The sequence below is a fragment of the Zeus faber genome (assembly GCF_960531495.2).
Source record: "Zeus faber genome assembly, chromosome: 5".
Lineage (NCBI taxonomy): Eukaryota > Metazoa > Chordata > Actinopteri > Zeiformes > Zeidae > Zeus > Zeus faber.
Genome location: NC_137192.1, coordinates 30438262 through 30460805, shown reverse-complemented (window position 1 = coordinate 30460805; position 22544 = coordinate 30438262). Strand labels below are relative to the sequence as shown.

General features: G+C 46.9%; 1 protein-coding gene across 1 annotated transcript in view; it reads right to left on the bottom strand.

Moving 5' to 3' along the window:
• The window catches only part of camk1b (calcium/calmodulin-dependent protein kinase Ib), a 43941-nt gene that overhangs the window by 4859 nt on the left and 16538 nt on the right, over positions 1-22544 (bottom strand). The window contains exons 3-8 of the mRNA XM_080000478.1: positions 9333-9464; positions 4563-4637; positions 2604-2742; positions 2207-2333; positions 1236-1311; positions 173-285 (exon numbers count right to left, since the gene is read on the bottom strand). Of these exons, the coding sequence (XP_079856604.1) occupies positions 173-285; positions 1236-1311; positions 2207-2333; positions 2604-2742; positions 4563-4637; positions 9333-9464 (662 nt within the window). The remainder of the gene's footprint in view (positions 1-172; positions 286-1235; positions 1312-2206; positions 2334-2603; positions 2743-4562; positions 4638-9332; positions 9465-22544) is intronic.

The following is a 22544-nucleotide window of genomic DNA, read 5'->3' as shown; positions in this document are numbered from 1 at the left end:
TCAAAACAGTGTCTACGTTTGCAAACGTCATGAGTGAAATTGAAAAACCAGGCAACTTTGAGTTATTTTCTGCTGTCCTTTGTTTATGCTGGAGACATTATTTATAAAAAGTTCTTCTTTATGAGGCAACTCGGGAGAAAAACATTTGTCGTGACAAAAATAGTTCACTGACCTGAATCGGAGATATCGTCCCAGTAAGGAGAGTCAAACTCGTACTCTGCCTTGAGGATCTGCTCAAACAGTTTGGCATCGTTCTCGTCGTAAAAGGGAGGATAACCACACAAGCTGGGAGGTGGAGGAAACAAAAAGACGAGTCACCAACAAAGAAAAAGACAAGTCAGCACAAACAAAAAGACAAGTCACCGCAAAGTCACCACAAACAAAAACACAAGTCACCGCAAAGTCACCACAAACAAAAAGACGAGTCATCACAAACAAAACACAAGTCACCACAAAAAGATAAGTCACCACAAACAAAATTACAAGTCACCACAAACAAAAAGATGAGTTACAACAAACAAAAAGACACGTTACAACAAACAAAAAGAAGAGTTACAACAAACAAAATTACAAGTCACCACAAACAAAAAGATGAGTTACAACAAACAAAAAGACAAGTCAGCACAAACAAAAAGACGAGTTACAACAAACAAAAAGAAGAGTTACAACAAACAAAATTACAAGTCACCACAAACAAAAAGACAAGTTATAACAAACAAAATTACAAGTCACCACAAACAAAAAGATGAGTTACAACAAACAAAAAGACAAGTCAGCACAAACAAAAAGATGAGTTACAACAAACAAAAAGACAAGTCAGCACAAACAAAAAGACGAGTTACAACAAACAAAATTACAAGTCACCACAAACAAAAAGACAAGTCAGCACAAACAAAAAGACGAGTTACAACAAACAAAATTACAAGTCACCACAAACAAAAAGACAAGTTACAACAAACAAAATTACAAGTCACCACAAACAAAAAGACGAGTTACAACAAATAAAAAGACGAGTCACCACAAACAAAAGGCTTCAGAGAAAAGACAGGAACTGCTCACTGATAACATCCATCAATATCAAACATAAACAACAACACGATCAATAAGTGGTGGCTGAAGCCCAGAGAAGCCCTCCATTTGAACATATCATCCCTGCCGTAAAAAACATACGTTTGGAAAGTGAACTAAATGATACAACAAGGTGTCGGTTAAAGAACCTTCACTCATTCACTCACAGTATGTAGGCGATGACGCCGATGGACCAGCAGTCCACTGCCTTGCTGTACGGCTTCTGGGCCAAGACCTCCGGTGCTGCGAGACAAAGGACGTGAATGAAAAAAGAGTGAACGGATGAATGAACAAACAAACGAATGAATGGACAAACGAACAAACGGACGAACGGACGCATGGATGGATGAGTGAATGGATGAATCAATGCACGAATGAACGAATGAGTGGATGAGTGAATGAACAAATGAATGAATCGATGGATGGATGAATAAATGAATGGATGAGTGGACAAATTAATTAATGAATCGATGGACGGATGCGCGAATGATTCAATGCACGAATGAACAAATGAATGGACAAACTAACAAACGGACGGACGGACGCATGGATGGATGAGTGAATAGATGAATCAATGCACGGATGAACGAATGAATGGATGAGTAAATGCATGAATCGATGGATGGATGAATAAATGAATGGAGGAATGGACAAATTAATGAATGAATCGATGGACGGATGCACGAATGAATCAATGCACGAATGAACAAATGAATGGACAAACGAAGGGATGAATGAACAAATGAATGGATTAATTGATGGACGGATGGATGGATGGATGGATGAACGAAAGGCAAAACCGCAACGCAGTGATATTGCCAAAATCCACGTTCACCAAAGTTCCGTCCAAATACCTCGATACTGACACTGTACTAAGTACCGTTGCTTTACCACCAGGTGGCAGTACGACGGCACAGCTTAAACGGGCGACACAGGTGAATACAGGTAATTAAAGTGGCTGTGAAGAGGAAACAGAGGCACCCACACGGGTACAGTCACTGTCACACAGCCTTAAAGTGCGCGGCCCTTGGCTTCTTACGATCCCAAGATCCCAAGATCCCAAACACCCCAGGAACGTCTCGCTCCCTCCGGAAGGACCGTGGCTGTTTTGTGTTCGGGGGGGCGGGTCCTCGCTCACCTACGTATCCGGGCGTCCCGCACGCCGTGGACATGACGCTGCCGGACGCCTCGATCTTGGAGAGGCCGAAGTCGCTGATCATGATCTTGGAGTCCTCGTCCATGCTGTAGTAGAGCAGGTTCTCCGGCTGCAACGACACGGACCCCGCGGTCACACCCCATAATATCCCATCTGTGACGTTTGATATCGTGCGCGAAGTCTGGCGGCGCGTTCCGACCATGTGCTGCTGAAAAACTCATTTTAACACAGTTTTCTGCTTATCAATGTCACACGTCGGCGTCGTGAGGATGAGGGAACAACTCCGCCGGAGGCCCCGACGTGGCCCCGGCCGACGGTGGCCGAACTCCTCGGGGGGGGGGGGGGGGGGGACGGACGGACGACGACCTTGACCTCTGACCTTGAGGTCTCGGTGGACGATGCCCATGTCGTGGAGGTATTTGACGGCGTCGAGGATCTGCTGGATGAGCTTGCTGGCGTCCTTCTCCGTGTAGAAGCCCTTCTCTATGATGCGGTCAAACAGCTCCCCTCCCGAGACCCTGCGGGGAGCGTCCAGATTTAGAGGGGATGGCATGTACTGTGCGCGCTCTAAAGGGGTGAGGGGACTGATCCGTGATCAACAGGAGGGACTTGCTTCCCTGAGGGCCACCTGCCAGGTCCCCAGTGACAATATGGTGCAGCTTTGGGGAGTGAAGGCCGAGTGGGAAAACGCGATAAGAAATAATATGGAAGTCTGAAATGAAGTCAAAGAAGTCAAGACTCGTGCTGGAAAACCCAACAAGCTGCTCTGTTGTAAGAGAAAAAGACACAAGGAACAAGTGCATTCCAGCAATCAGCCTGTTCTTGCTAATTACATGAGCGTGGAACTAATTACAGTGTTGAAAGTATAGTATGAATGGGCAAGGTGTGTTTTGTTTAAAAATATTTCCATGATAAATGCAGCTAAATGCAGATAAATGCTTTAAAACAGATTAAGCGCCCTATAACAATAATTGAACTTCTGTAAAATAAAATCAAGTTTATTTTGGAGAGACGTTAATAATATTATCCTACTAATTCTGCTTTCAGTTCCATGTATTGGCCACTAGATGGCGACGCTGCAACATCAACAGGCTAATATGAAAGCACGCGGCGTGTTAAACTGAATATGCAGCAGAAAACATGCTCCCAAAAAAGCACAGATAATCTGTGAACCCCACATATTAACAATTCCATTATTACAACATATTGTAACACAAACAAAGAAAAGGAACAACATGAACCGGAAATGCAAGCTGCAAAAACTGAGGAGAAATGGCTTAGCTGAGATAACACTGAAGAGTGTAGAGTCCTGGTCTTAGCCTTTCAACTGTGTGTGTGTGTGTGTGTGTGTGTGTGTGTGTGTGTGTGTGTGTGTGTGTGTGTGTGTATGTATGCGTGTGTGTGTGTGTGCGTGTGTGTGTGTTCGTGTGTGTGTGCGTGCGTGTTTGTGTGCTCATCTTACTGCATATACATTAAGACAAGAAGCAAAACACCCCACTGTCACCCATGACACCCACTGCTTCCATGAAAATCACAGGTTTCACACTAATTTCATGTCACTGGGTCGACAGGATTCCACTTCAGGTGCGCGGTATTTACTGTTTAAGCGGCGGTTGGGGTTCCGCACATGCACGTGCACGTGACCAACACAGCCTATTCAGAAGCTCTGTTGAGCTACTACATTCGGAAATGATCAACTGGAAGTTGTGACTGTTGTGACGAGGACGGCCAATACACATGACACATGCAGCTCAAGACAAATAGAGGAAAACAGTGAACTGAAAACAACAAGATTTGATTTGAATATCACTTTGAAAAACAAAAAGGGTAATTTGAGACAATTTTAGAGATCTCTGGTTGCACCATGTTGTTTCTTTTTTTCCTTGTTGACATTTTTGTTCAGGTGAGATTGAGAGATTTGCACATTGAATACGCGGTATCTCTAGAATATCTGCAGTAAAATCACATACTGTAGAGAGGCTTTTTACCTCATATTTCTATATTGGGATGAAGCCATATCGCACATTTTAAACTTATTTATTTCACTCTCAGTTAATGTGTTTTTTCTATCCTCCCTCCCTCTCTGGCTGTTTAGAGTTGAGCTGCGGTGTGTGTGTGTGTGTGTGTGTGTGTGTGTGTGTGTGTGTGTGTGTGTGTGTGTGTGTGTGTGCGTGTGTGTGTGTGTGTGTGTGTGTCTGTTGTGTGTGTGTGTCTGTGTGTGTGTGTGTTTGTGCGGTGCATGCATCTTGTGAATCCCAGTTATTAGCAGTGACACGCGGTGTGTGGGAGACACCACAGGTACGGAGCTTCAAACACACGTGTGCACATGGATACTTACAGCTGCATGACAAGGTAGAGGTGTGATTTACTCTCAAAGATGTCTTCCAGAGACACGATGTTGGCGTGTTTGAGCCTGTGCGGGGGAAAAGGGAAGAGAGAGAGAGAGAACAGAGATAAGGGAGGAATAATGCAGGCGGAAATCACATTTTCCTGATGGAGACAAACAGGCAGTTGGTGCAGGTTGACCGCCTTCGTCTTCCTCTTTCCCTATTAAGTGCAGGATAATAATGCAGCCAGCCGGTCATTATGGCAAAATAATCCCAGACGGGACAATCAGGACCGCAATGTGAAGTGAAGTGAGCCTTGTATCTGCACATTATCCCCTTATTACACGGCTACTTACTAAATAAAATAATACATTGAGACAGAATGGTTTTATAACTAGTCTAGTTTAAGAGCTTCCGTTAAGAATAGTCCAGTAGTCCAACCTTTTTACTGTTATTAATGTGAAATTGGACATATTGGACCTAAGTGGTCGCCCGTGACAACGGTTATCATTCATGAATAACTGAGCGGCGATTGCCACTATTGACCTATCAGAATCGAGTATTCCGCCGAGCCGCGTAATAAAGCCCATGAATCGTGCAGGGCGTCGCACTCCTGTGATGTATGCAGCTGCCATGAAGTACCATCAACTGTGGTACTGATAGGAACAGGGGGCTGGGGGATTGGTGCCTCCCGGCCGCGCCACGCCGCACATCCCATCATCCCACACATGAACGTGGCCCCCGCCGGCAGCGGACCCTTGAGCGCCGCGTCGCCCCTGAACGGAGCGCTCTGATGTCTCCGGAGAGCCGTTGGCGTGGTGATGGGGGCAAGCGGATGAGTCACCGGCTCCAGAGGCGCAAAGTTACTAAACTTACTGCGCGTCTCTCTCTTTCTCACGCGCGTGCACACACGCACGCGCGCGCGCACACACGCGCGCACGCACGCACGCACGCACGCACGCACACACACACACACACGGGTGCAGGGTATCCACTAAATATGAATGCCAGATGTGTTGGTATCTACCCTGAGAGAGGTTTTTCTTACCGTCCATGAAATGTGCATGTGTTTGTGTTTTCATTCATGAACCACATCTGTATGTACGGGCAGACAGTTTGGGGGCCTCTGCCTCACAGCAGGCGAGAATACAGAACAGAAAAAACTGAAAAAAAATCACATCTCATGGCAAGTCAAATGCCTGCCCTTTTTTGGATGGATGCATAGATGCATGCTCGACGTATGCCAGTGAAAAAACTGTTAAACGGAAAAAACTGTTCAAAGTTCAATGAACATGTTCAGTATGATCAATATGTTCCGGTGACTCCAAACAAATTGTCGATGCATCTTCCAAACATTTTCCATGCTGCAAGCCTGGTTGGTTCAGACCCCAGAACTTTTTTTTTTTTTTTTTAAACCTTCAGTTCCAAAGGAACCCTGGCCTGGCCCTCGACTCCCTGTTTCAATCCCGACCCCCCTTTTTTGTGCATGTGTCTCATTTCCTGGCACACGCACACGCATTCATCTACGTATGTGCGTGAGCGGGTCGCGTGTGCAGGCGGACGGACGACGATCGCGCAGGGCCCTGTCTCTACTGTACCGCAGAGCCATTTCTGACTCAGCCTGGTTCATGTCGTGTCACCAAAGTGACTCGGGAGCCTGGGGGGGGGGCCTCAGACCTTCCAGCGATGGAGACGCTCATCCATCCCTCAGAGGCATCCCTACATCTCAGCAGATGGAGCTGCATGCAGATAAATCATTCTTAAAACAGACGAGTGAGGTGAGGGGGCACATGGCCTCCGAGGACAGAATGTGCAGTCCTGCACACGTTCCCGTCAACGGAAGTGCAAAAAAACGGTTTCTTGATTTGATATAATTGTGCCGCAAATTCCCTTTAAGGGGAAGGTTTAGGTTTTTTTTGTTTTTTTTTTAAAGGTGCTTCCTGTGCTCTGGTCTCTGCGGACGCGCTCCCAAGACGGAAACGTGTTGACGGCGGTTCAAAGTCACCAAACGAGGTCATAGCAAACGGCTTTCACTGGAGCCAATAGGAAGACAACAGGAACTAGGCTGCTGGAACACACGCACACACAGGCGCAAACACATACACACACACACACACACACACACACACACACACACACACACACACAACTTAATCATAGGTTTTCTGGAGGAAAGGTGCCTTCGTCAGTTTACTACTTTAAGGGTTCATAGGTCGTTAAGTCTCTGAGCGAGGCGTGTGGCTCATGGCACGTGCGCCACCAGAGCACGAGGATACCTGCGTATATTTGGCCATGGTTGTGTAGATGCCGTGGCCATATTGTATTGAAAGACAGGGGGGCGCTGCCCACAAAGCACGCGGGGAAACTGAACGAACTGCTGCAAACGTTACAAAAAAGTCCTGAGGGAAGGATCCGAGTAACTAAAAAAAGAGCAGTAAAATTAAAATAGAAAGTGTTAAATGAATGTATATTTATTGTAGTCAGTGCAGGTTTTTTATTCATATGTATTTAGTTGTGATTTTGTGCAAATTATCTGTGTAAACATTACGAACAAATGCCGACGTATCAAAAAAGTCCCAATCTTTGGACAGAGACAGCGCTCTCGCCTTCCATGAATTCAACCTTGCTTCAGAACGCGTCCACCTTGCATGACCTGAAACCTGAATGACCCGAAAAAAATCCTTATTCACGCTGCGCTATACAAAACTGCGGCTGTGGCGACTATGAACCAGGCTTTAGACCTAGATCACCACAACGGGAATCCAGCACTCGCGTGACCAGGGTGCACCTCCTCAGAGACGTTGCCGGGTCTTGGAAGGCATCGGGCGGAGACAACGCCCGCTTCCCGTTCATGCAGTTACTCTAGCTCTCGTGTGGCGCCGTGTCATTTAGTTCCAGTCGGTCAGCCCACGGCTGTGTTCATAGTTTTGCCTGTTACTGAATGATTTCGACTTCCTGGCTGTCTCCACTTGGTCGATCCTCGCTACAAATCATGGTTTTGACGAGAAGACATTCAGTTAGAGAGAGATGCAGCTTGACCTTGATCTTGCATCTACTGTATATTGGTCAATTAGGAACTAAGGCACCAGTCAACCTGGTTCTCCTGCGTCCCAGCAGGTCGTCCTTCCTGCATCCCATCATGCTCGTCTTCCACGGTCACAGCTCCCCTGAAGCCGTTCTGGTTCCCCAGGCTCCAGTATGACGAGACAACTTGGTTCTCCAGGATCATTCATCTCCCTTCAGTGGTTGGTCTTCCCCCCTCCCTAGTGGCCTTTTACGGTTTTTCCGAGCAGCGTCCCTCTGCCCGACCTCCCGTCAGCATCGGACGTAGGTTTTTTTTCCAGAGGTCAGGAGCTGACCTCCGCCAGACCGGTGTGTGTGTGCTCCCGCTGCCAGCTGCCAGGACACTCTCCGAGGCGCTGTCCGGGTGGGAATCCAGCGCTCCACCCACTCAATCCACACAGATTATCCCACACAACTTCATCAGCGCACGATACTGTAGTTGTCATGTTGTCATGTGATTCGTATTGAAGCCTTCTCAGACCAGCTGTGTCTCTATTTCCCTCATATCATCATAACACCCGACAAAGAATCCTTCATGTTAAATTGCTGCCCTCTGCTTCAGATTTTTTCTGATTTGATGTGACTACAGATGATTTAGCAGAGTGTAATTATTCACTGCGTGTGTGCATGTGTGCATGTGTGTGTGTGTGTGTGTGTGTGTGTGTGTGTGTGAGTGTGTACGTGTGTGTGTGTGTGTGCGTATGTGTGCGTATGTGTGTGTGTGTGTGTGTGCATGTGTGTGTGTGTGTGTGCGTGTGCATACATGTAAAAAATACAATACCTACTCTGTAGATAACGGGCGGAGTGGGGAGCTGAACCCTTTGCGCGGCTCTTGTTTCACCACCGTTCTCACCGCCGTGACGCAACCGCCCAGCTGTTTTAAACTGTCATTATCCCCGACTGTCATCTCGCATGAAGTAATTGGTGGCAGAGACTATTTGATCACATGACGACAGTCTAGCCCATCTGCTCCCGGACCGGCTGGGCCATTACACTGTCCAAGAGAGAACCAGTTGTCTGGCTTTTACAGTAGCTTGCGGGAGGAGGTGGGGAGGGACCCGGAGCCACAGAACGCGCATGAGAGAAGGTTGCAGAGGTCGCGGTAACGCCGCTGAATTCTGAAGTCGTTCTCCCGAGAAAGAAGTAATATTCTACGTTTTGTTTTTTTCTCCCGGCCCGTTCCGCCAAAAAGTCATCTCAGGACGACCCGGGTTCCCGGTGTGACGCGCCGATCCCGGTCTGCAAAAAAACCTCAGATGAGGATGATGAGGAACCGCCATCCTCACGACCCGTTTATTTTAATTAAACACAGTTTGACAACTCTGTAAATTGCCCAGCCCTCCCTGCCCTCCCTCTCCTTCCCCACCTCCTCCACCTCTATCATTCCACTATCCTCACCTCAGGAAGGATGGCTTCATGTTGGCTAGGGCTGTGTGTTTCCTGTAACCCAGGCAACAAGGGCTCTATAAATAGCTTAGGACCCGATGTAGTTCAGTCATTTCCGCTACGGCCTTTAATTCTCTCATTTCTAAAGAGAGGTATTTGAACCGCTCCACAATTAAAGGGGGTGTTGTCAGTTGGCTTTGTCTCAAACACTGTGATATATCCATAAATCTCTCCCTAACTAGCAGAGTTCGTGATTCCTAATCAACAGTCTGGTTAGGTGATTCAGAAAAGACCCCGCGTCGCACCGATGGGTTTCACGGAAGCCCACTCACTTGTGCAGCACGGCGATCTCGTTCTCGATGCTGTTCTCCTTGCCCTCCAGGGCTTTCTTGGGGATGCATTTGATGGCCACCAACTTCTGGGTCCTCTTCTCCTCCGCCAGCACCACCTCGGAGAAGGCTCCCCTGAAACACAAGCGAGGGGAAGGGCCACCCCGTCAGGCCAAGGTCCATTTACTTCTTGTTTACTCGCATGGTGCCCGGCGCGGATACAGAAACAAGCCCCTTCCACGTGGACGTGGTTGAATCGATGTGATGACTACACATTAGTGACTCCATTCTAAAGGTGACATATACGGACTCGACGCCCTTTTTCCAATTTGAGATCCGTATCTCCGCTAAATTCAGGCGCGACTTGCCTCAGCTACAATTTCCTTCGTTATATTTCCGATTTAGAATGTCTCGGTACAAAAAAGGTTCAGATGTTCCGATGAAAGGGTATCTATTTCCGGACATGTGTCGGTGTTCCGTTTTTTGTTTTTGTTTTTAAGAGCATGCGGGTATGTGCTGGTGGGAGTGTTGGACGGCACTGGTAATTCACGTCCAACTCATTTATGTCCCAAAATGCTCAAACATGGTCGGCCAGAATTTGGCCCACTCCTTCTAACAATTGCCAGATTTGCCAGATGGCCACAGTGTGCAAGCCTCCTCCTTACTGTTTGTACAAACAGTTATCTCTCTAAAAATAACAAATTAGGAACCATCAAGAGGAGTAGAATTTAAGTTGGGCCGCGCTGCGGTCAGGCAGAAGCATTTTCGCATTTTCCCATGACCCAAAAAAGCAGCGGAGCCGGGGTCCAGATATTCATTATGGCCACATCATCTGGACGGCATCAAGGGGGGGTTTGGTTGAGGCCCGGTGACCTACAACCGTGGGGAATCCCTCCCCACTCAACCTTGGAATGCACAGATCAGATATGGGGGGAAAAAATGCATCTGTTGTTGTGGTGCCTTGGTAAAGAATCACTGTACTGTGCAGAAGCATATGATTTGTTTATTTATTTTTAATGAAAATGCCACCGGGCCTCCCTGCACAAGCACTAAATGAATTGGCTTTCTCCGCCAAAAACGACCTTTCCACAATCTTCCCAGGATGACCAGATGGTGTTGGCGATGATTTTAATTTATTTGATTTCATCAGTGTCGGAGAAGGTTTATTACGAGGCAAAATGTCTTTATTCTTAAAAGGGGATTATTTGTCAGATGTGTAAATAATTAAAAACACCTTCATTAACAGCAGGCATGTACATGACAAACAGAACTGAAGCCAACAAGAGGGTTTCCTTGCGACGTATTTTATGGGGGGGTAAGTTTACACAACTTCCCTCGCTTGTGGTTCCCTGAAGGTTGTGCAACCCCGGCAGTTGCTCATGAGAGTTCATGACGTTTGGGAAAAACAAAAACTGCCTGTTCATCTGCAAAGCTTTCTGGGTCTCAACATCAACACCAGCATGATGTACATAAATACAACCTAACATTAGAGCTGTCACACTCATTACATTGTCTGATCGCAGTTATTTAATACCGTTTTTTTATACCAAAATTTGTTTTTTAACGGGGGATAACCTGCTAAAAATACGTGATTTTGGCCAAAATTAGCAGGTCGACCCGGATGTCTTGTTCACATCAGAGCCCATCGGAGCCGGAGCCAATTAAAACCTGTCTATTGCAGGGTCATTTGGCCCAGGATGTTAGCGGGTGTTACCGGGTGGGAGAGGGGTATGAGATAACATACAGGTAGAAGAGGAAAGATAGGTAGAAGATAACACTTTATTCATCCCGAGGGGAAATTCTGGATCGAGCTGCCGACAACCCTTTTGTAAAATCATTTGTAAAATCATTTGATTCCACAACAATGACGTTTCCTCCCAAATATCAAAGGAATTTAAAGCCAAATGTTGTACTAAATAACATGTGAATTATAGCTGCTTTCACACATGAACTCCCGACAATGTCCGGATAACAACTGGAGATTATCCGTGTCAGACGCGTTCACACTCACTGGAAAGACTCAGTTTCTTTTAGACGAGGGGCGGAGCCTGTGTCAAGCAGGCAGGAGGCAGAATGTGACGCAATGACGCTGCAGAGTTTTATAGCACATCCAAGATGGCGGACGATGCTACAGAATCATCAGTAATTGTGCCTTTTTTTTGTTGCGATGACACGCCATGTTTTTGGACGTATCGGCAATATAAACAAAATTGTGGAAAGGAATAATAACAAAAGCAGAAAGGAGCACGAAGCAGCTACGCTCTGTGCACGAAGATCTGCACAAAGGTAAATAACCGTTCTTCACCCTCGGCGGGTGGGCGTGATGACGTCACCAGTGGCATGATAGAGACGTCATCAACATACGGCACCCAGTCGCCCGCCGTGAATGATCCAGACAATCACCTGCACTATTCACACATACCGCTCAGACTTTGTACTAGGGTGCTGGCTGGGTAAAGTCCGGTCAATGTCCGATCCAACTGATTCGGACATTTGCGTTCACACCTGCAGCTCTTCTGGGTAACGGCTGGATCATTTCAGGGTTGCAGTGCATGTGTGAAAGCAGCTTATATGGGTTTCCATCAGTAGGGTTGCGATGGGTTGAGGCAAATTGCAGAATCTTCCAATGTTCTGCAATTTGTTTGTCATTATGGTATTATATTGTAAGTTTACACTATGACATTGGCATAAAATGAAGAAAATAGACTATTCAATTGTTAATCAGAATTATTTTTCAGACAATTAACCGTCAACTAAAATTCCATTATTGTGACAGCCCTAGCACCTATGCCAAGGGGCTCAAAAAGATATCCATTAGAGGCTTCTTAAAGCAGAGGCCTATGCAAGATTCGATATCACCCCGAAACTGAAGGCATACAGCCTCAAGACCAAGACCCTGCTTCACAACACCTCTGTCAGGTTCATTAACGAAATGTGGCGTGAATGAGATAAACCCATTCCACAACGAGTGCCTTAAAACCAGATAACCTTTCAACGGAGGAGCTCCACAGAACGACTGGGCTGTATCACGACCCAACAGATCAAGTGGCGTCACCTGAAATGGCTCGGGCGGATCCTCGAGAGCGCGGCTGGACGAGCCACAGAAGACCGAGCGAGGTGGAGGGGTATCGGTGACTCTACTCTACGCCTCGAGTGAGAGGAAGAGCCAAGGGTTGCTATTGTTCACCCAGACACCGCGGGACATTAAACCGACGTAGTTGAGAAATGAGAAAGTAAACAGCGCAGTTATTCTCACAGCCTTATCAAACAGACAGAGGGAAGGAAAATAACTAAACAGAACTGCAGTTACCTTCATAATGTAAACACATGGGCAATAAATTGATTTATGCTGAAGTTATAGAGGAGGAAATCATCTCAAAAGTTAAGAGCACATAAATAATGACTGATGTAATTGCTCCTGACAATAGTATAAAACGTAAGAAGTCCTAAAGAGCAATGGGAAATTTTCCTGAATAGGTTCTTTTGTTGGAGTGACCTCCACAGGTCATTCATCAGTGGAACACACTCTAGTACTCTAGACATTCATTGTTATCATTACTTTTCTTCTTCTTCTTTTATTTATTATTTAATTATTATTATTATTATTATTATATTTTATTTTAGCTTTTATTTCTCACAATATTTTATTCTATGGATGGGGCAATACTGACAAAATATCACGTTTTATTTTTACAAATATCTCAATATTGATAAATGGACCACATCATGGGGATGACTATCGGGCTTTCATTGGATATTTACACGCAAGAAATATTTGAGATACACTCCTTATAAATGTGGATATTAAAACCAGATTGGATTAAAACAGCTGGAACAGTAAACAAAGTTAACCTTACTGTAAAAAATCCCAGACCATATACAGTATAGCCTCATATCACAATATTGATATTATAATAATAGATCGCCCCGCACTATTTGAATATAGTACTATTATATTTGACATCTTTGATATCTTTGATAGCGGCAGGCATGGGCAGAGCAAACCAGTAAGCATGTAAATGGTGAAATGGCTCGTTTCACTTCCCACGTCTCAACCCAAAAAGTCAACAAGACAGGATACAGTAATACCCCTTTCCCACTGCACCAAAAACCCGGTGACACCCGCACACATCCGGCATTTTTTCACCAGTGTGAAAGGAAAAACCCCGGTCAAGTCCCAGACTTTGGCACATAAATAGACAGGAATATCCGTGCATCACTCTATCATTTCATATCTGATTTAGAATCCTGAATCAAAATCAGACGTTACTGACTTTTTCCCGCATGGGGGACCATAAAATGTTGTGAGTGTAGCGATCGCACCGTAGGGAGCACAGCGGCGAATCCCCACACTACTGGTGCACGCACCGGTAGAAGCAGCATGGATACTCCATGGATACTTCATGGATACTTCATGGATACTCCCTGCTGCTTCTACTGTAGTGTTGGCTCGTTCATGGTCCTGTCTCCGTTGCTGCCTGCTCTACTGTTTTGTTCCCAGTCACACTGGAACATGACACGCCCCTTTTCCGGGTTCGTGACCTACCAGAAAAAAAAACGGAATTCCTCCTGGCGGTGGGAAATATGTCAATCACCTATTTTTAGCTGTTTTTTTTAACCCGGGTCAACCCGCTAATTTTGGTGTGAAAACGGTATAAGTGAAGTTCCTCGAGAGACCGTGTCCAACAGCGGATAAAACACAGCGGACATGAGAGGTCCATGGAGCCGACCTCCGTCCAGTAGCTCCATCTGGGTTAAATAAACAGGATCCAAACATTCTTGGATCAATTCAGAGGTTTATATATAGAGAGAAGACCTCGTCGTTTCTGGACACAGCGCTTTGGCCTCATGGCTTCCAGTCAAAAAAAGAAAAATACAGTACAAATGTCATCAGCTACGTATGTACATACATACACTTACAAGGTAAAAGATGGCCGGACGCACTAGTAACGCCTGGATCATGAAGTAAGTTCAGCTGATGGAAAGGACGGGAGAGTCGTTTCGAGTGCAGTGACAAAAACAGTCATAATGAAGTAATGACGTCCATAAAAACGTCCCTTCATAAGGCACACTGCAGAACATATACGGTGGACGAAACGCTTCTTACACGCCCAAAAAAGTTGAATCCAGTTGGAAGCAGGTATTTAACACTGATTAAACAAGTAAAGTTTTCTTGACGTGTCGCTGTTAAGCGTCCTAAAGCCTCTCCTGTAAAGAATAAGGACGTCTATTTATAGCACAATGCGACAATAATGGATGGTGTCTGCGTCGTGGCTTCAGTAGGACGTTCCGGAAACGCACCGTCACGGGAGGAAGAGGAAAGAAGGGAGGAAGACCCACGAGGGCCACGGTTTACGAGAGAGAATACCTGTTTCCTCCTCCTCCTCCTCCAAGCGCGTGCGCCATTTTATTTACCCATGAAGCTTTGTGCTCCCTCTCTGAGTCCCCCCCCGGATCGACACGCAGCTATTTCAACTCCTCCGTCCGTCGGGGAGCGGCACTCGGAGGACCCCCTCCCCACGTCCGATGGGATTCGGAGAATTCGGCGCACGACCTCTAATCGCCGTCCGAGTGAAGCCGGGGCCTCCGAAGAGGCGGCGGGTCGCGGTTTCTCGTCGTGTTTCGGTCAATGTGTTGGCGCCGGGAAAAGTGTTTGGAGACACACATATGCGAGCGCTGTGAATGCCTTCATTGAGGGATTTATTTGCCGCGCATCGCAACTTTTTTTTTTTTTTCTTTCTCCGTGCGTTTAAAAAATGTGATCCAGTGCTGGGAAAGAAACCGTCAGTGTCAGAAACGAAGTTTGGGAAATGGGTCGAGAGTGGCGAGTCCTTACCCACCGCTCGGGGGTTTAGGGAGGAAGATGGAGTCGTTCGGGCGCCGGGGCGCCGACAGGGCGAGAGCTTTCGTTATGGACATGAACAGAGAGGCCCGCTGGCCAAAACGATGAACAATAATAGCGACGACGAGTCGGGGCGCAGGAGGAAGGACGGCTTCACCGGCTCCTGCTCGGCCGACGGGCCCCGTACGGCCGTCCCTCTCTGCAAGACGGACAAACGTTGAGAAAGCGCCCCGCCCCGGCGCCGACTCGGCCGGCTCGGGGCAGCCGTGCGGCCGCGGGTGAGGGACCAAACCCCGCCCCCTTTGGACCGACCCGGCGTCAGCTGAGGAGATGAAAGCAGCGCCGATCCCTTTATTTACGCTTCTGGGATGAGTCTGGCAGGGCCGGGCCTACGCCGGCTGAAGCCAAGGCCGTCACAACCCGGCTCGCTCTGGGGGCCGAGCAACAACCTCGCTTGGTTCGTTGGAAGAGGAGCAGGAGACGAGAGGGATTTATACTCCCGTTGATAAAAATCCACGGCACTGGTTCCTGGCGAGAGAGCGAGAGTTTGGGGGAGGGACGGACGGCCGATGGATGTGCTCAGGGTCGGCATAATTGCGATTGTGGCACTAAGCCCAGGTGCCGGCACGCCGTCGGGGCGGCGCACAAAAGATCACTTGTTAGGGAAATGGGTTTCATCAAACAAAAGCTCTCACAGATGAAATGAAACTATGGAAGTGGTGTGAGGGGGAGAGAGAGAGAGAGAGAGAGAGAGAGAGAGAGAGCGACAGCTGTACGGCCCTTCCTTTAAGGCAGATGTCAGAGCGAGAAGGCTGTTAAATGTTTAGGCTTTAATGCGAGCCAGCGGCGCCGATGAAGAACATGCCTCCGCACTTAAGCCTCCGCCGTCCTTTTCTCACACTCTCACTAAGCCGCAGCCTCCGGCGCTAAATACATTTCACTCGCATGGCTTATTAAAAACAAGGGTTCGTCTATATAGGTCATCGTCACGTACGGGGGAAATCTCGGTAAGCAAACGAAAATGCCACAGTAACAACAACCGTGCCTCCATTAGAGCAGGGGTGTCACCACCGTGCCAGGGAGGCCTGAAAAGTCAAATCCGGCGGATGAGACTTCCACCTGCAGCCGCGTCTCGACCGCAACTTCATTTGACCTGCTTTGTTTTTTGAAACCAGGTTGACTCCAACGTCTTAAGATACCACAACTAAACTAAACTTGACGTATTGGCTTTGGAACGTGGCACTAGAGTCAGTACACATACGTGAAAACACCACATTTTGAAACCCCCAAACCGGAACCCCGAACTGGGGTGGGCTGGGTGAAGAGAGTGTCTGAGAATGGGTCCCCGTTATGCACGGTGCTTTTTTTCTTTGGTTCAGTAAGGTAACGGACACAGACACAGACACACACACACACAGACACACACACACACACAGACACACACACACACACACACACACACACACACACACACACACACACACACACACCCCTGAAAGACACACAATTCACAGCAAGCGAGTAGGCACGCTCTTTTCTGCTGCATACAGTATACAGCATATTTAAGCGCTGAAAACAAGTGTGATATTATTATTACTTTTTAAATTGTGCTGAAAACAGCGACAATTTGGTAGTGAATGTTGAAAACCGGGACATTTAAATTTTTTTACAGATATCTGCCGGGGGCACACAGCTCGAAACCGGGACAGTCCAGGACAAACCGGTACATCTGGTCACCGAGTGCTTTGTTACTTTCAGCCGCTGGTGATGGGAATACGCGACGGGACAGGAGGGATGAAAGGAGATTGCGGAGCCCGGCTCGGACTCGGGCTCGAGTTCCAAGTAGGCGTCAGTGTTTACCGAGTTGTTCCTGCTCCTAACAGGACGTTCTTATCGTCGCCAGGGGAATCCAGCAGGCACAGTGCACCAGGAGCACAGCCATTAGCCGCTAAGTCTTAGATAGAGATACACTTAATGACACTGTCCAAACAATAGGGCGTCTTCCTGTGGATTTACTGTGCAAACACATGGCTCATGGGCTTAAATTTAGACAGGGCCACAAAGACGCTTCAGTGATTAAGTGCTCTGAGACTTCCACAGTGTAAATATTTACCCCATGTTGGGCTCATGTCTTCAGATTTCAGACACTCTCACTGTAGATCACATCAGTAGATGTTTATAGTTATGGTTATAGTCATAGCTATACTTATAGGTATAGTTGTAGTTATACCTATAGTTATAGGTATAGGTATAGTTACACTTATACTTATACTTATAGGTATAGTTATAGTTATGGGTATAGTTATAGTTATAGGTATAGTTATAGGTATAGTTATGGTTATAGATATAGATATAGGTATTAGTACAGTGATAGTTATAGTTAAAGTTATATTTATATTTATAGTTATAGTTATAGTTATACTTAAAGGTAAAGTTATACCTAGTTATAGTTATAGTTATAGGTATACTTATAAATAAAGGTATAGTTATACCTACAGTTATGGTTATAGTTATAGTTATAGTTACAGTTATAGTTAAAGGTATAGTTATAGGTATAGTAATACATATAGTTTTAGGTATAGTTATTGTTATAGTTATTGTTATAGTTATTGTTATAGTTATTGTTTTTGTTATAGTTATAGTTATTGTTATAGTCATAATTATAGTTATAGTTATTGGTATAGTTATAGTTATAGTTATAGTTATAGTTATAGTTATAGTTATAATTATAGTTATAGTTATAGTTATAGTTATTGTTATAGTTATAGTTATTGTTTTTGTTATAGTTATAGTTATAGTTATTGTTATAGTTATAGTTATAGTTATTGTTATAGTTATAGTTATTGTTTTTGTTATAGTTATAGTTATAGTTATAGTTATAGTTATAGTTATTGTTATAGTTATAGTTCCCTAGTTCCCTCTGATCCAGGACACAGAAGGACTATTTTTGCATTCTACTATAAATAGAGTGATGTAATGCTGGATGTAACGTCACACCCTGGACAGAAACAGATGTGATGGCTCACCTCATCCCACTGTATAAAATACTGTCGTTGTTTTATTTAAGGACTCTTGGTTCCTGATTGAAATTCTCTGAGCGTTTCCTCCGATCCCCTGCGAAGCCACTTTGCCTAAAATTAAGACCTTGCGTTGCTTAGTTTCCGTCACTACAAGCAACCCTTTCATATGTGGATCCCACCACGGCTTGCCGAGGGTATCAAAGGAATTCAGAGACAAAGGAATGTACACGCTGGGCCACGTGCACGCTCGTCCTCCCCCATACACACCCATGCACCGAGGCCTCAACAGAACATTTAAATATAGAGAGAGAGAACGATTGAACTGCATTACACACATCTGAGCCCTAATGATTCCAAGGAACAAATATAGATAACACCTCCATCTATCTGTCTGTCTGTCTGTCTGTCTGTCTATCCATCTTCCCTCGGAAGCTTAAACATCTTAACCATTATCGGATTTCCTTCCACTCCTCCCTCTCCCCGTTTAGACGATCAGTTTACCTTATTTTATCAATACGGTTCAAACAATAAGGTTCAAACGATCAATACGGAGGAGCCATGCTTTTCAAACTGCCAGTGGTGGATCAATGCCGACTGCGTGCTTTGCCGATGCGATCTTCCCCGTAAACACCCGCCGCGCTTACTTCTTCCAAATCCCAAATCGCTTGTATCCCGACCGGTTATGCCATCTGTCCGACTATTAAACGGGAAGGTATGGACACGGACGGCGGGGCGGTCCACTGTGGAAAGGTCAGCGAGATGTAGGGAAGGGCCATCTGGTCCCATTGGAGCTTAGAGGGCCCCGACGGCGACACCAGGCCCCGCCAAAAAAATATAGAAAAAGAAAATTCAACCTTCGCTCCATCGGTTCCTTCAAACCTAATCACGGTGCTTAAAGGTACCAAAAACCGGATCTTACAGTGGAAGGTCAGAAAATCAGATCAAAGCATAAGAAATCACTCCAGGCGCTAGCTTTGGAGGTCCAACAAAGATCTACGATACAACTGTCACTGTCTGGCCTGTATATGGAACCTGCTGTATCAAGAGGAGAAGCTGAAATTAAATATCTTTAATGTAAATACGGAAAACTGAAGCAAAATCAATAAAAAAAAGCACAAGAGGATAACTGAAGTTCATTTCCCTCAGGGCCTTCGGACAGCATAATGCCACGCCCGACCTTATGGCCCTCGCCATATTTGTGAGAATTTCCTTCCGTCGATCTAACAATAAGAACATGGTGACACACATTTTCACAGGCTCAGAACATGTGCTTGTCAATGAAGTATCTATGGCAAGAAAAGCTGTTAATCTGTGAATCTGTCAACCTGGGGTAGAATGATGTCGGGCATTTCCTGCCAGACACGTTTTGGCGCTTTCCCCTCGTGGTTTCCTTCTCCTGCTTTCCCTCAGACCCACGGACGCGCTCGGATGCGGACGCGCGTTGCGCTTTTCGACTTTCGGCGCGAGGAGCTCTGAAACGCATCCAAAGCGCCGTTTTTCACACACAACAACGTCCGGGCTCTGCCAGGCAGAGCTCGCACCACCCAAAGTGTGAGGCAAACAGATTGTCAAGAGTGAGATTAAAAAGCTCTTTCTGCAAGTTTTCCAGCCCAGACTCTTCCTGTTTACGCCGTCACAAATCTCTCTCCCTCTCTCTCCTTCTCTCTCTCTCTCTCTCCCTCTCCCCCCCCCCCTCTCTCTCTCTCTCCCTCTCTCTCCCTCTCTCTCTCTCCCTCTCTCGTTTCCCTGTGAACACGATACTCATCCGCTGCCGAGCGAGAAGTATATTTCACTGTGATATTGGTGTCTCGTGCATTCTCTCTGCTCCTGACAGATCTTGCCAGACGCTCTCTCTTGTATCCTCCTCTTCGGTCTCTGGGGACAAAACGAACGCCGGGAAGAGACGAGAGGTCCATGGACCAGACAGCGGGAGAGGGAGCAAATCTCCGTCGCCCTCTGGGTGGGGGTTGGAATTTCAACCAAATTATTTCGCACCCTTAACATAATGGCAGTCTGACGCACAGGCTTATTAATAAGAATTGCTTTTTGACGGTCCAGTCAGCTTACCGAAAACTAAATATAACTTGTCAGCACAAAAGACTCTGGCCAGGCTTAAGCTCCAACGTCCCTCCTGAGAACAATCAAATTCACGGATGAAAACAGCAACCCAACATGTATATGTTACATATAAACCATATATACCTCCAATACATCGCTGACAATATGACATCCAAAAATGAGGAGGCATCAACAGTGAGAACATATCCCCGACCGCTGGGATTTTTCTAGTAGCTGAGATGAAAAAATAAAAGGAGTTGGAAAGTCATTTCACACCAATTTACTGATTCCGCAGCAACACAGTTGCGTGCGGAAGATTAGCGGATCCAGAAAAAAAGAGAGAAAAGTGGGAGGAGAGGCCTGCGGAGCGTGTATATGTGTAATGTTGTTTGCATACATTGAAGATAACAGATGGGAGTTGCAAAAGTGGGCCAAACTAGGTGAGCGTGTGCGTGCGTGCGTGCGTGCCTGCGTGCATGTGTGTGTGTGCATTCCAAGAAAACTGCGGGCGATGCCTCGCTGAGCTGTGCTGTGCTGAGGCTCCGCTTCTGCTGGAATTAGGTCAGGGCTGGGCTGAAGGGCTAATAGCGCTACGAGCAGCAGCGTGGATCTGAAATCAGGTCTGAGCTGGAGCTCGTTCCAAGTTTCGAAGAAAAAAAAAACAAAAACGAAACACTTAAAATCTGAGGCTGCGTTCCTCTTACCGGTGCGGAAGGGACAAAAGTACATTTGCCCGTTGCCGCCGCTTGACAACGGACGAGAATGCTGACTGAGCAGAATGCGCTACGATCGTATAGATCCTACATAGTTTCTTTTTTGGAAACAGGAAACCGTCTAGTTTGCGCGGTTGGCGCCGAGTTGAGCGTGACCCCAAACTGAGCATGGCTCCATCTCACATTCCGTCTCTCATCTGCCGATATCTCTTTGCTCCATCACCTGCTATTTACGGAATGTTTATAAAGATTTGGAAAATTGAAAATAAAGTAAAAAGAGGCAGAGATCTGAGAGAGTGAAAGAGAGAGAGAGAGAGAGAGAGAGAGAGAGAGAGAGAGAGAGAGGGGAGAGAGAGAGGGGAGGGGGTCGGTGGGGTGGGGGGACAGGCGAGGAGACCGTGGCGTCGCGTGCGTCGAGTCTTATCCCGTTGTTCCCCCTCATGGCTTATCCGCGGCTGAGAAGGAATTACGCGGCTGCACATTAACATGTTGTCCTGTGCCCGGGGACGCAGAGCGGGGCGGCGCTCGGCTGATGAAGCGCGCGGCGTGCCCTTCCCGCCGGGAAGGAGCCCTCGCGCTAATCCCGCCGCTCGCCCCGGGGCGAGCGAGGGAGCTGGGCGTGGCGAGAAGAATGAGTTAAAATAACAAAGAGTGAACGGCAAAACAAAGAGAACAAAAGGAACAAAGGGAGGAACGGGAAACTGGCACCAGAAGCGGGGGGGGGGGCGCTGGTAATCAAAGCCGTTGCCCGGAACGATAAAGGCCGTGTTTTGGTGGCACCAAAGTAATGTCATTTGGGAAAAAATAAATGTTCCCTTTTTTTGGGGGTTTCCTCCTTTTTTTTTTTTACTTCCGGGAGCCTCCTCCGCCCGCCCACACCTACCGCTCTCTTCGGATTGTCGTTTGGAAGTTGTTGAGCCAAACCCTTTGTCTCCAGTTCTTCCGCACGCCAACACGGATGTGGTTGGACGTGGAAAAATTCCGAGGGAAATCCCAGGAACTTTTTGGTGCAGGGACAGTAACGAAGGGAGGGGAAGGAATGCCATGGAAGGCGACGAGGGGGTGGGGGTGGGCGGGGCAGGGAGAGCGAGGGATGAATAATAGATGGACCAGGGCGGCTCTATGTGTCGCCGCACGCTGGGAGCGACAGCTGCTCCCCCAAAAGCGCCCTCCCGCCCGCCTCCGACCCCCAACTCCTCAAAACAATCAGGATTTTGGAAGCTTCCGAGCTGGACGTTCACAGCCCGCGTTTGAGCCGACCGGCCGCGCCCGTTTTTTGTGGGGTCGCTCGGGTCGGGACCTCGCCCGAGGGGCCCGGCTGTTTGAGTCTCACAGAGGGGGCAAACAATGGCGGGAAATAACGGCCACCGTTTAACAGCCGCGAGGTTCCTCGTTTTCCCTTTGTTTGCTCGGTTCCTGGAGACCAAACACCACGAAAAAAAACCTAAATTAACCGACGACGGCGACGACGACGGAGGATTCTTCAACGAGGCCGGGTCTGTGCCGCGGCGAGCTTTTGCGATTCTAGAAAAAGTGAGGTCAAATAAAATGAAACAATCCTAAAAAAAAAAGTTGCTTTCTG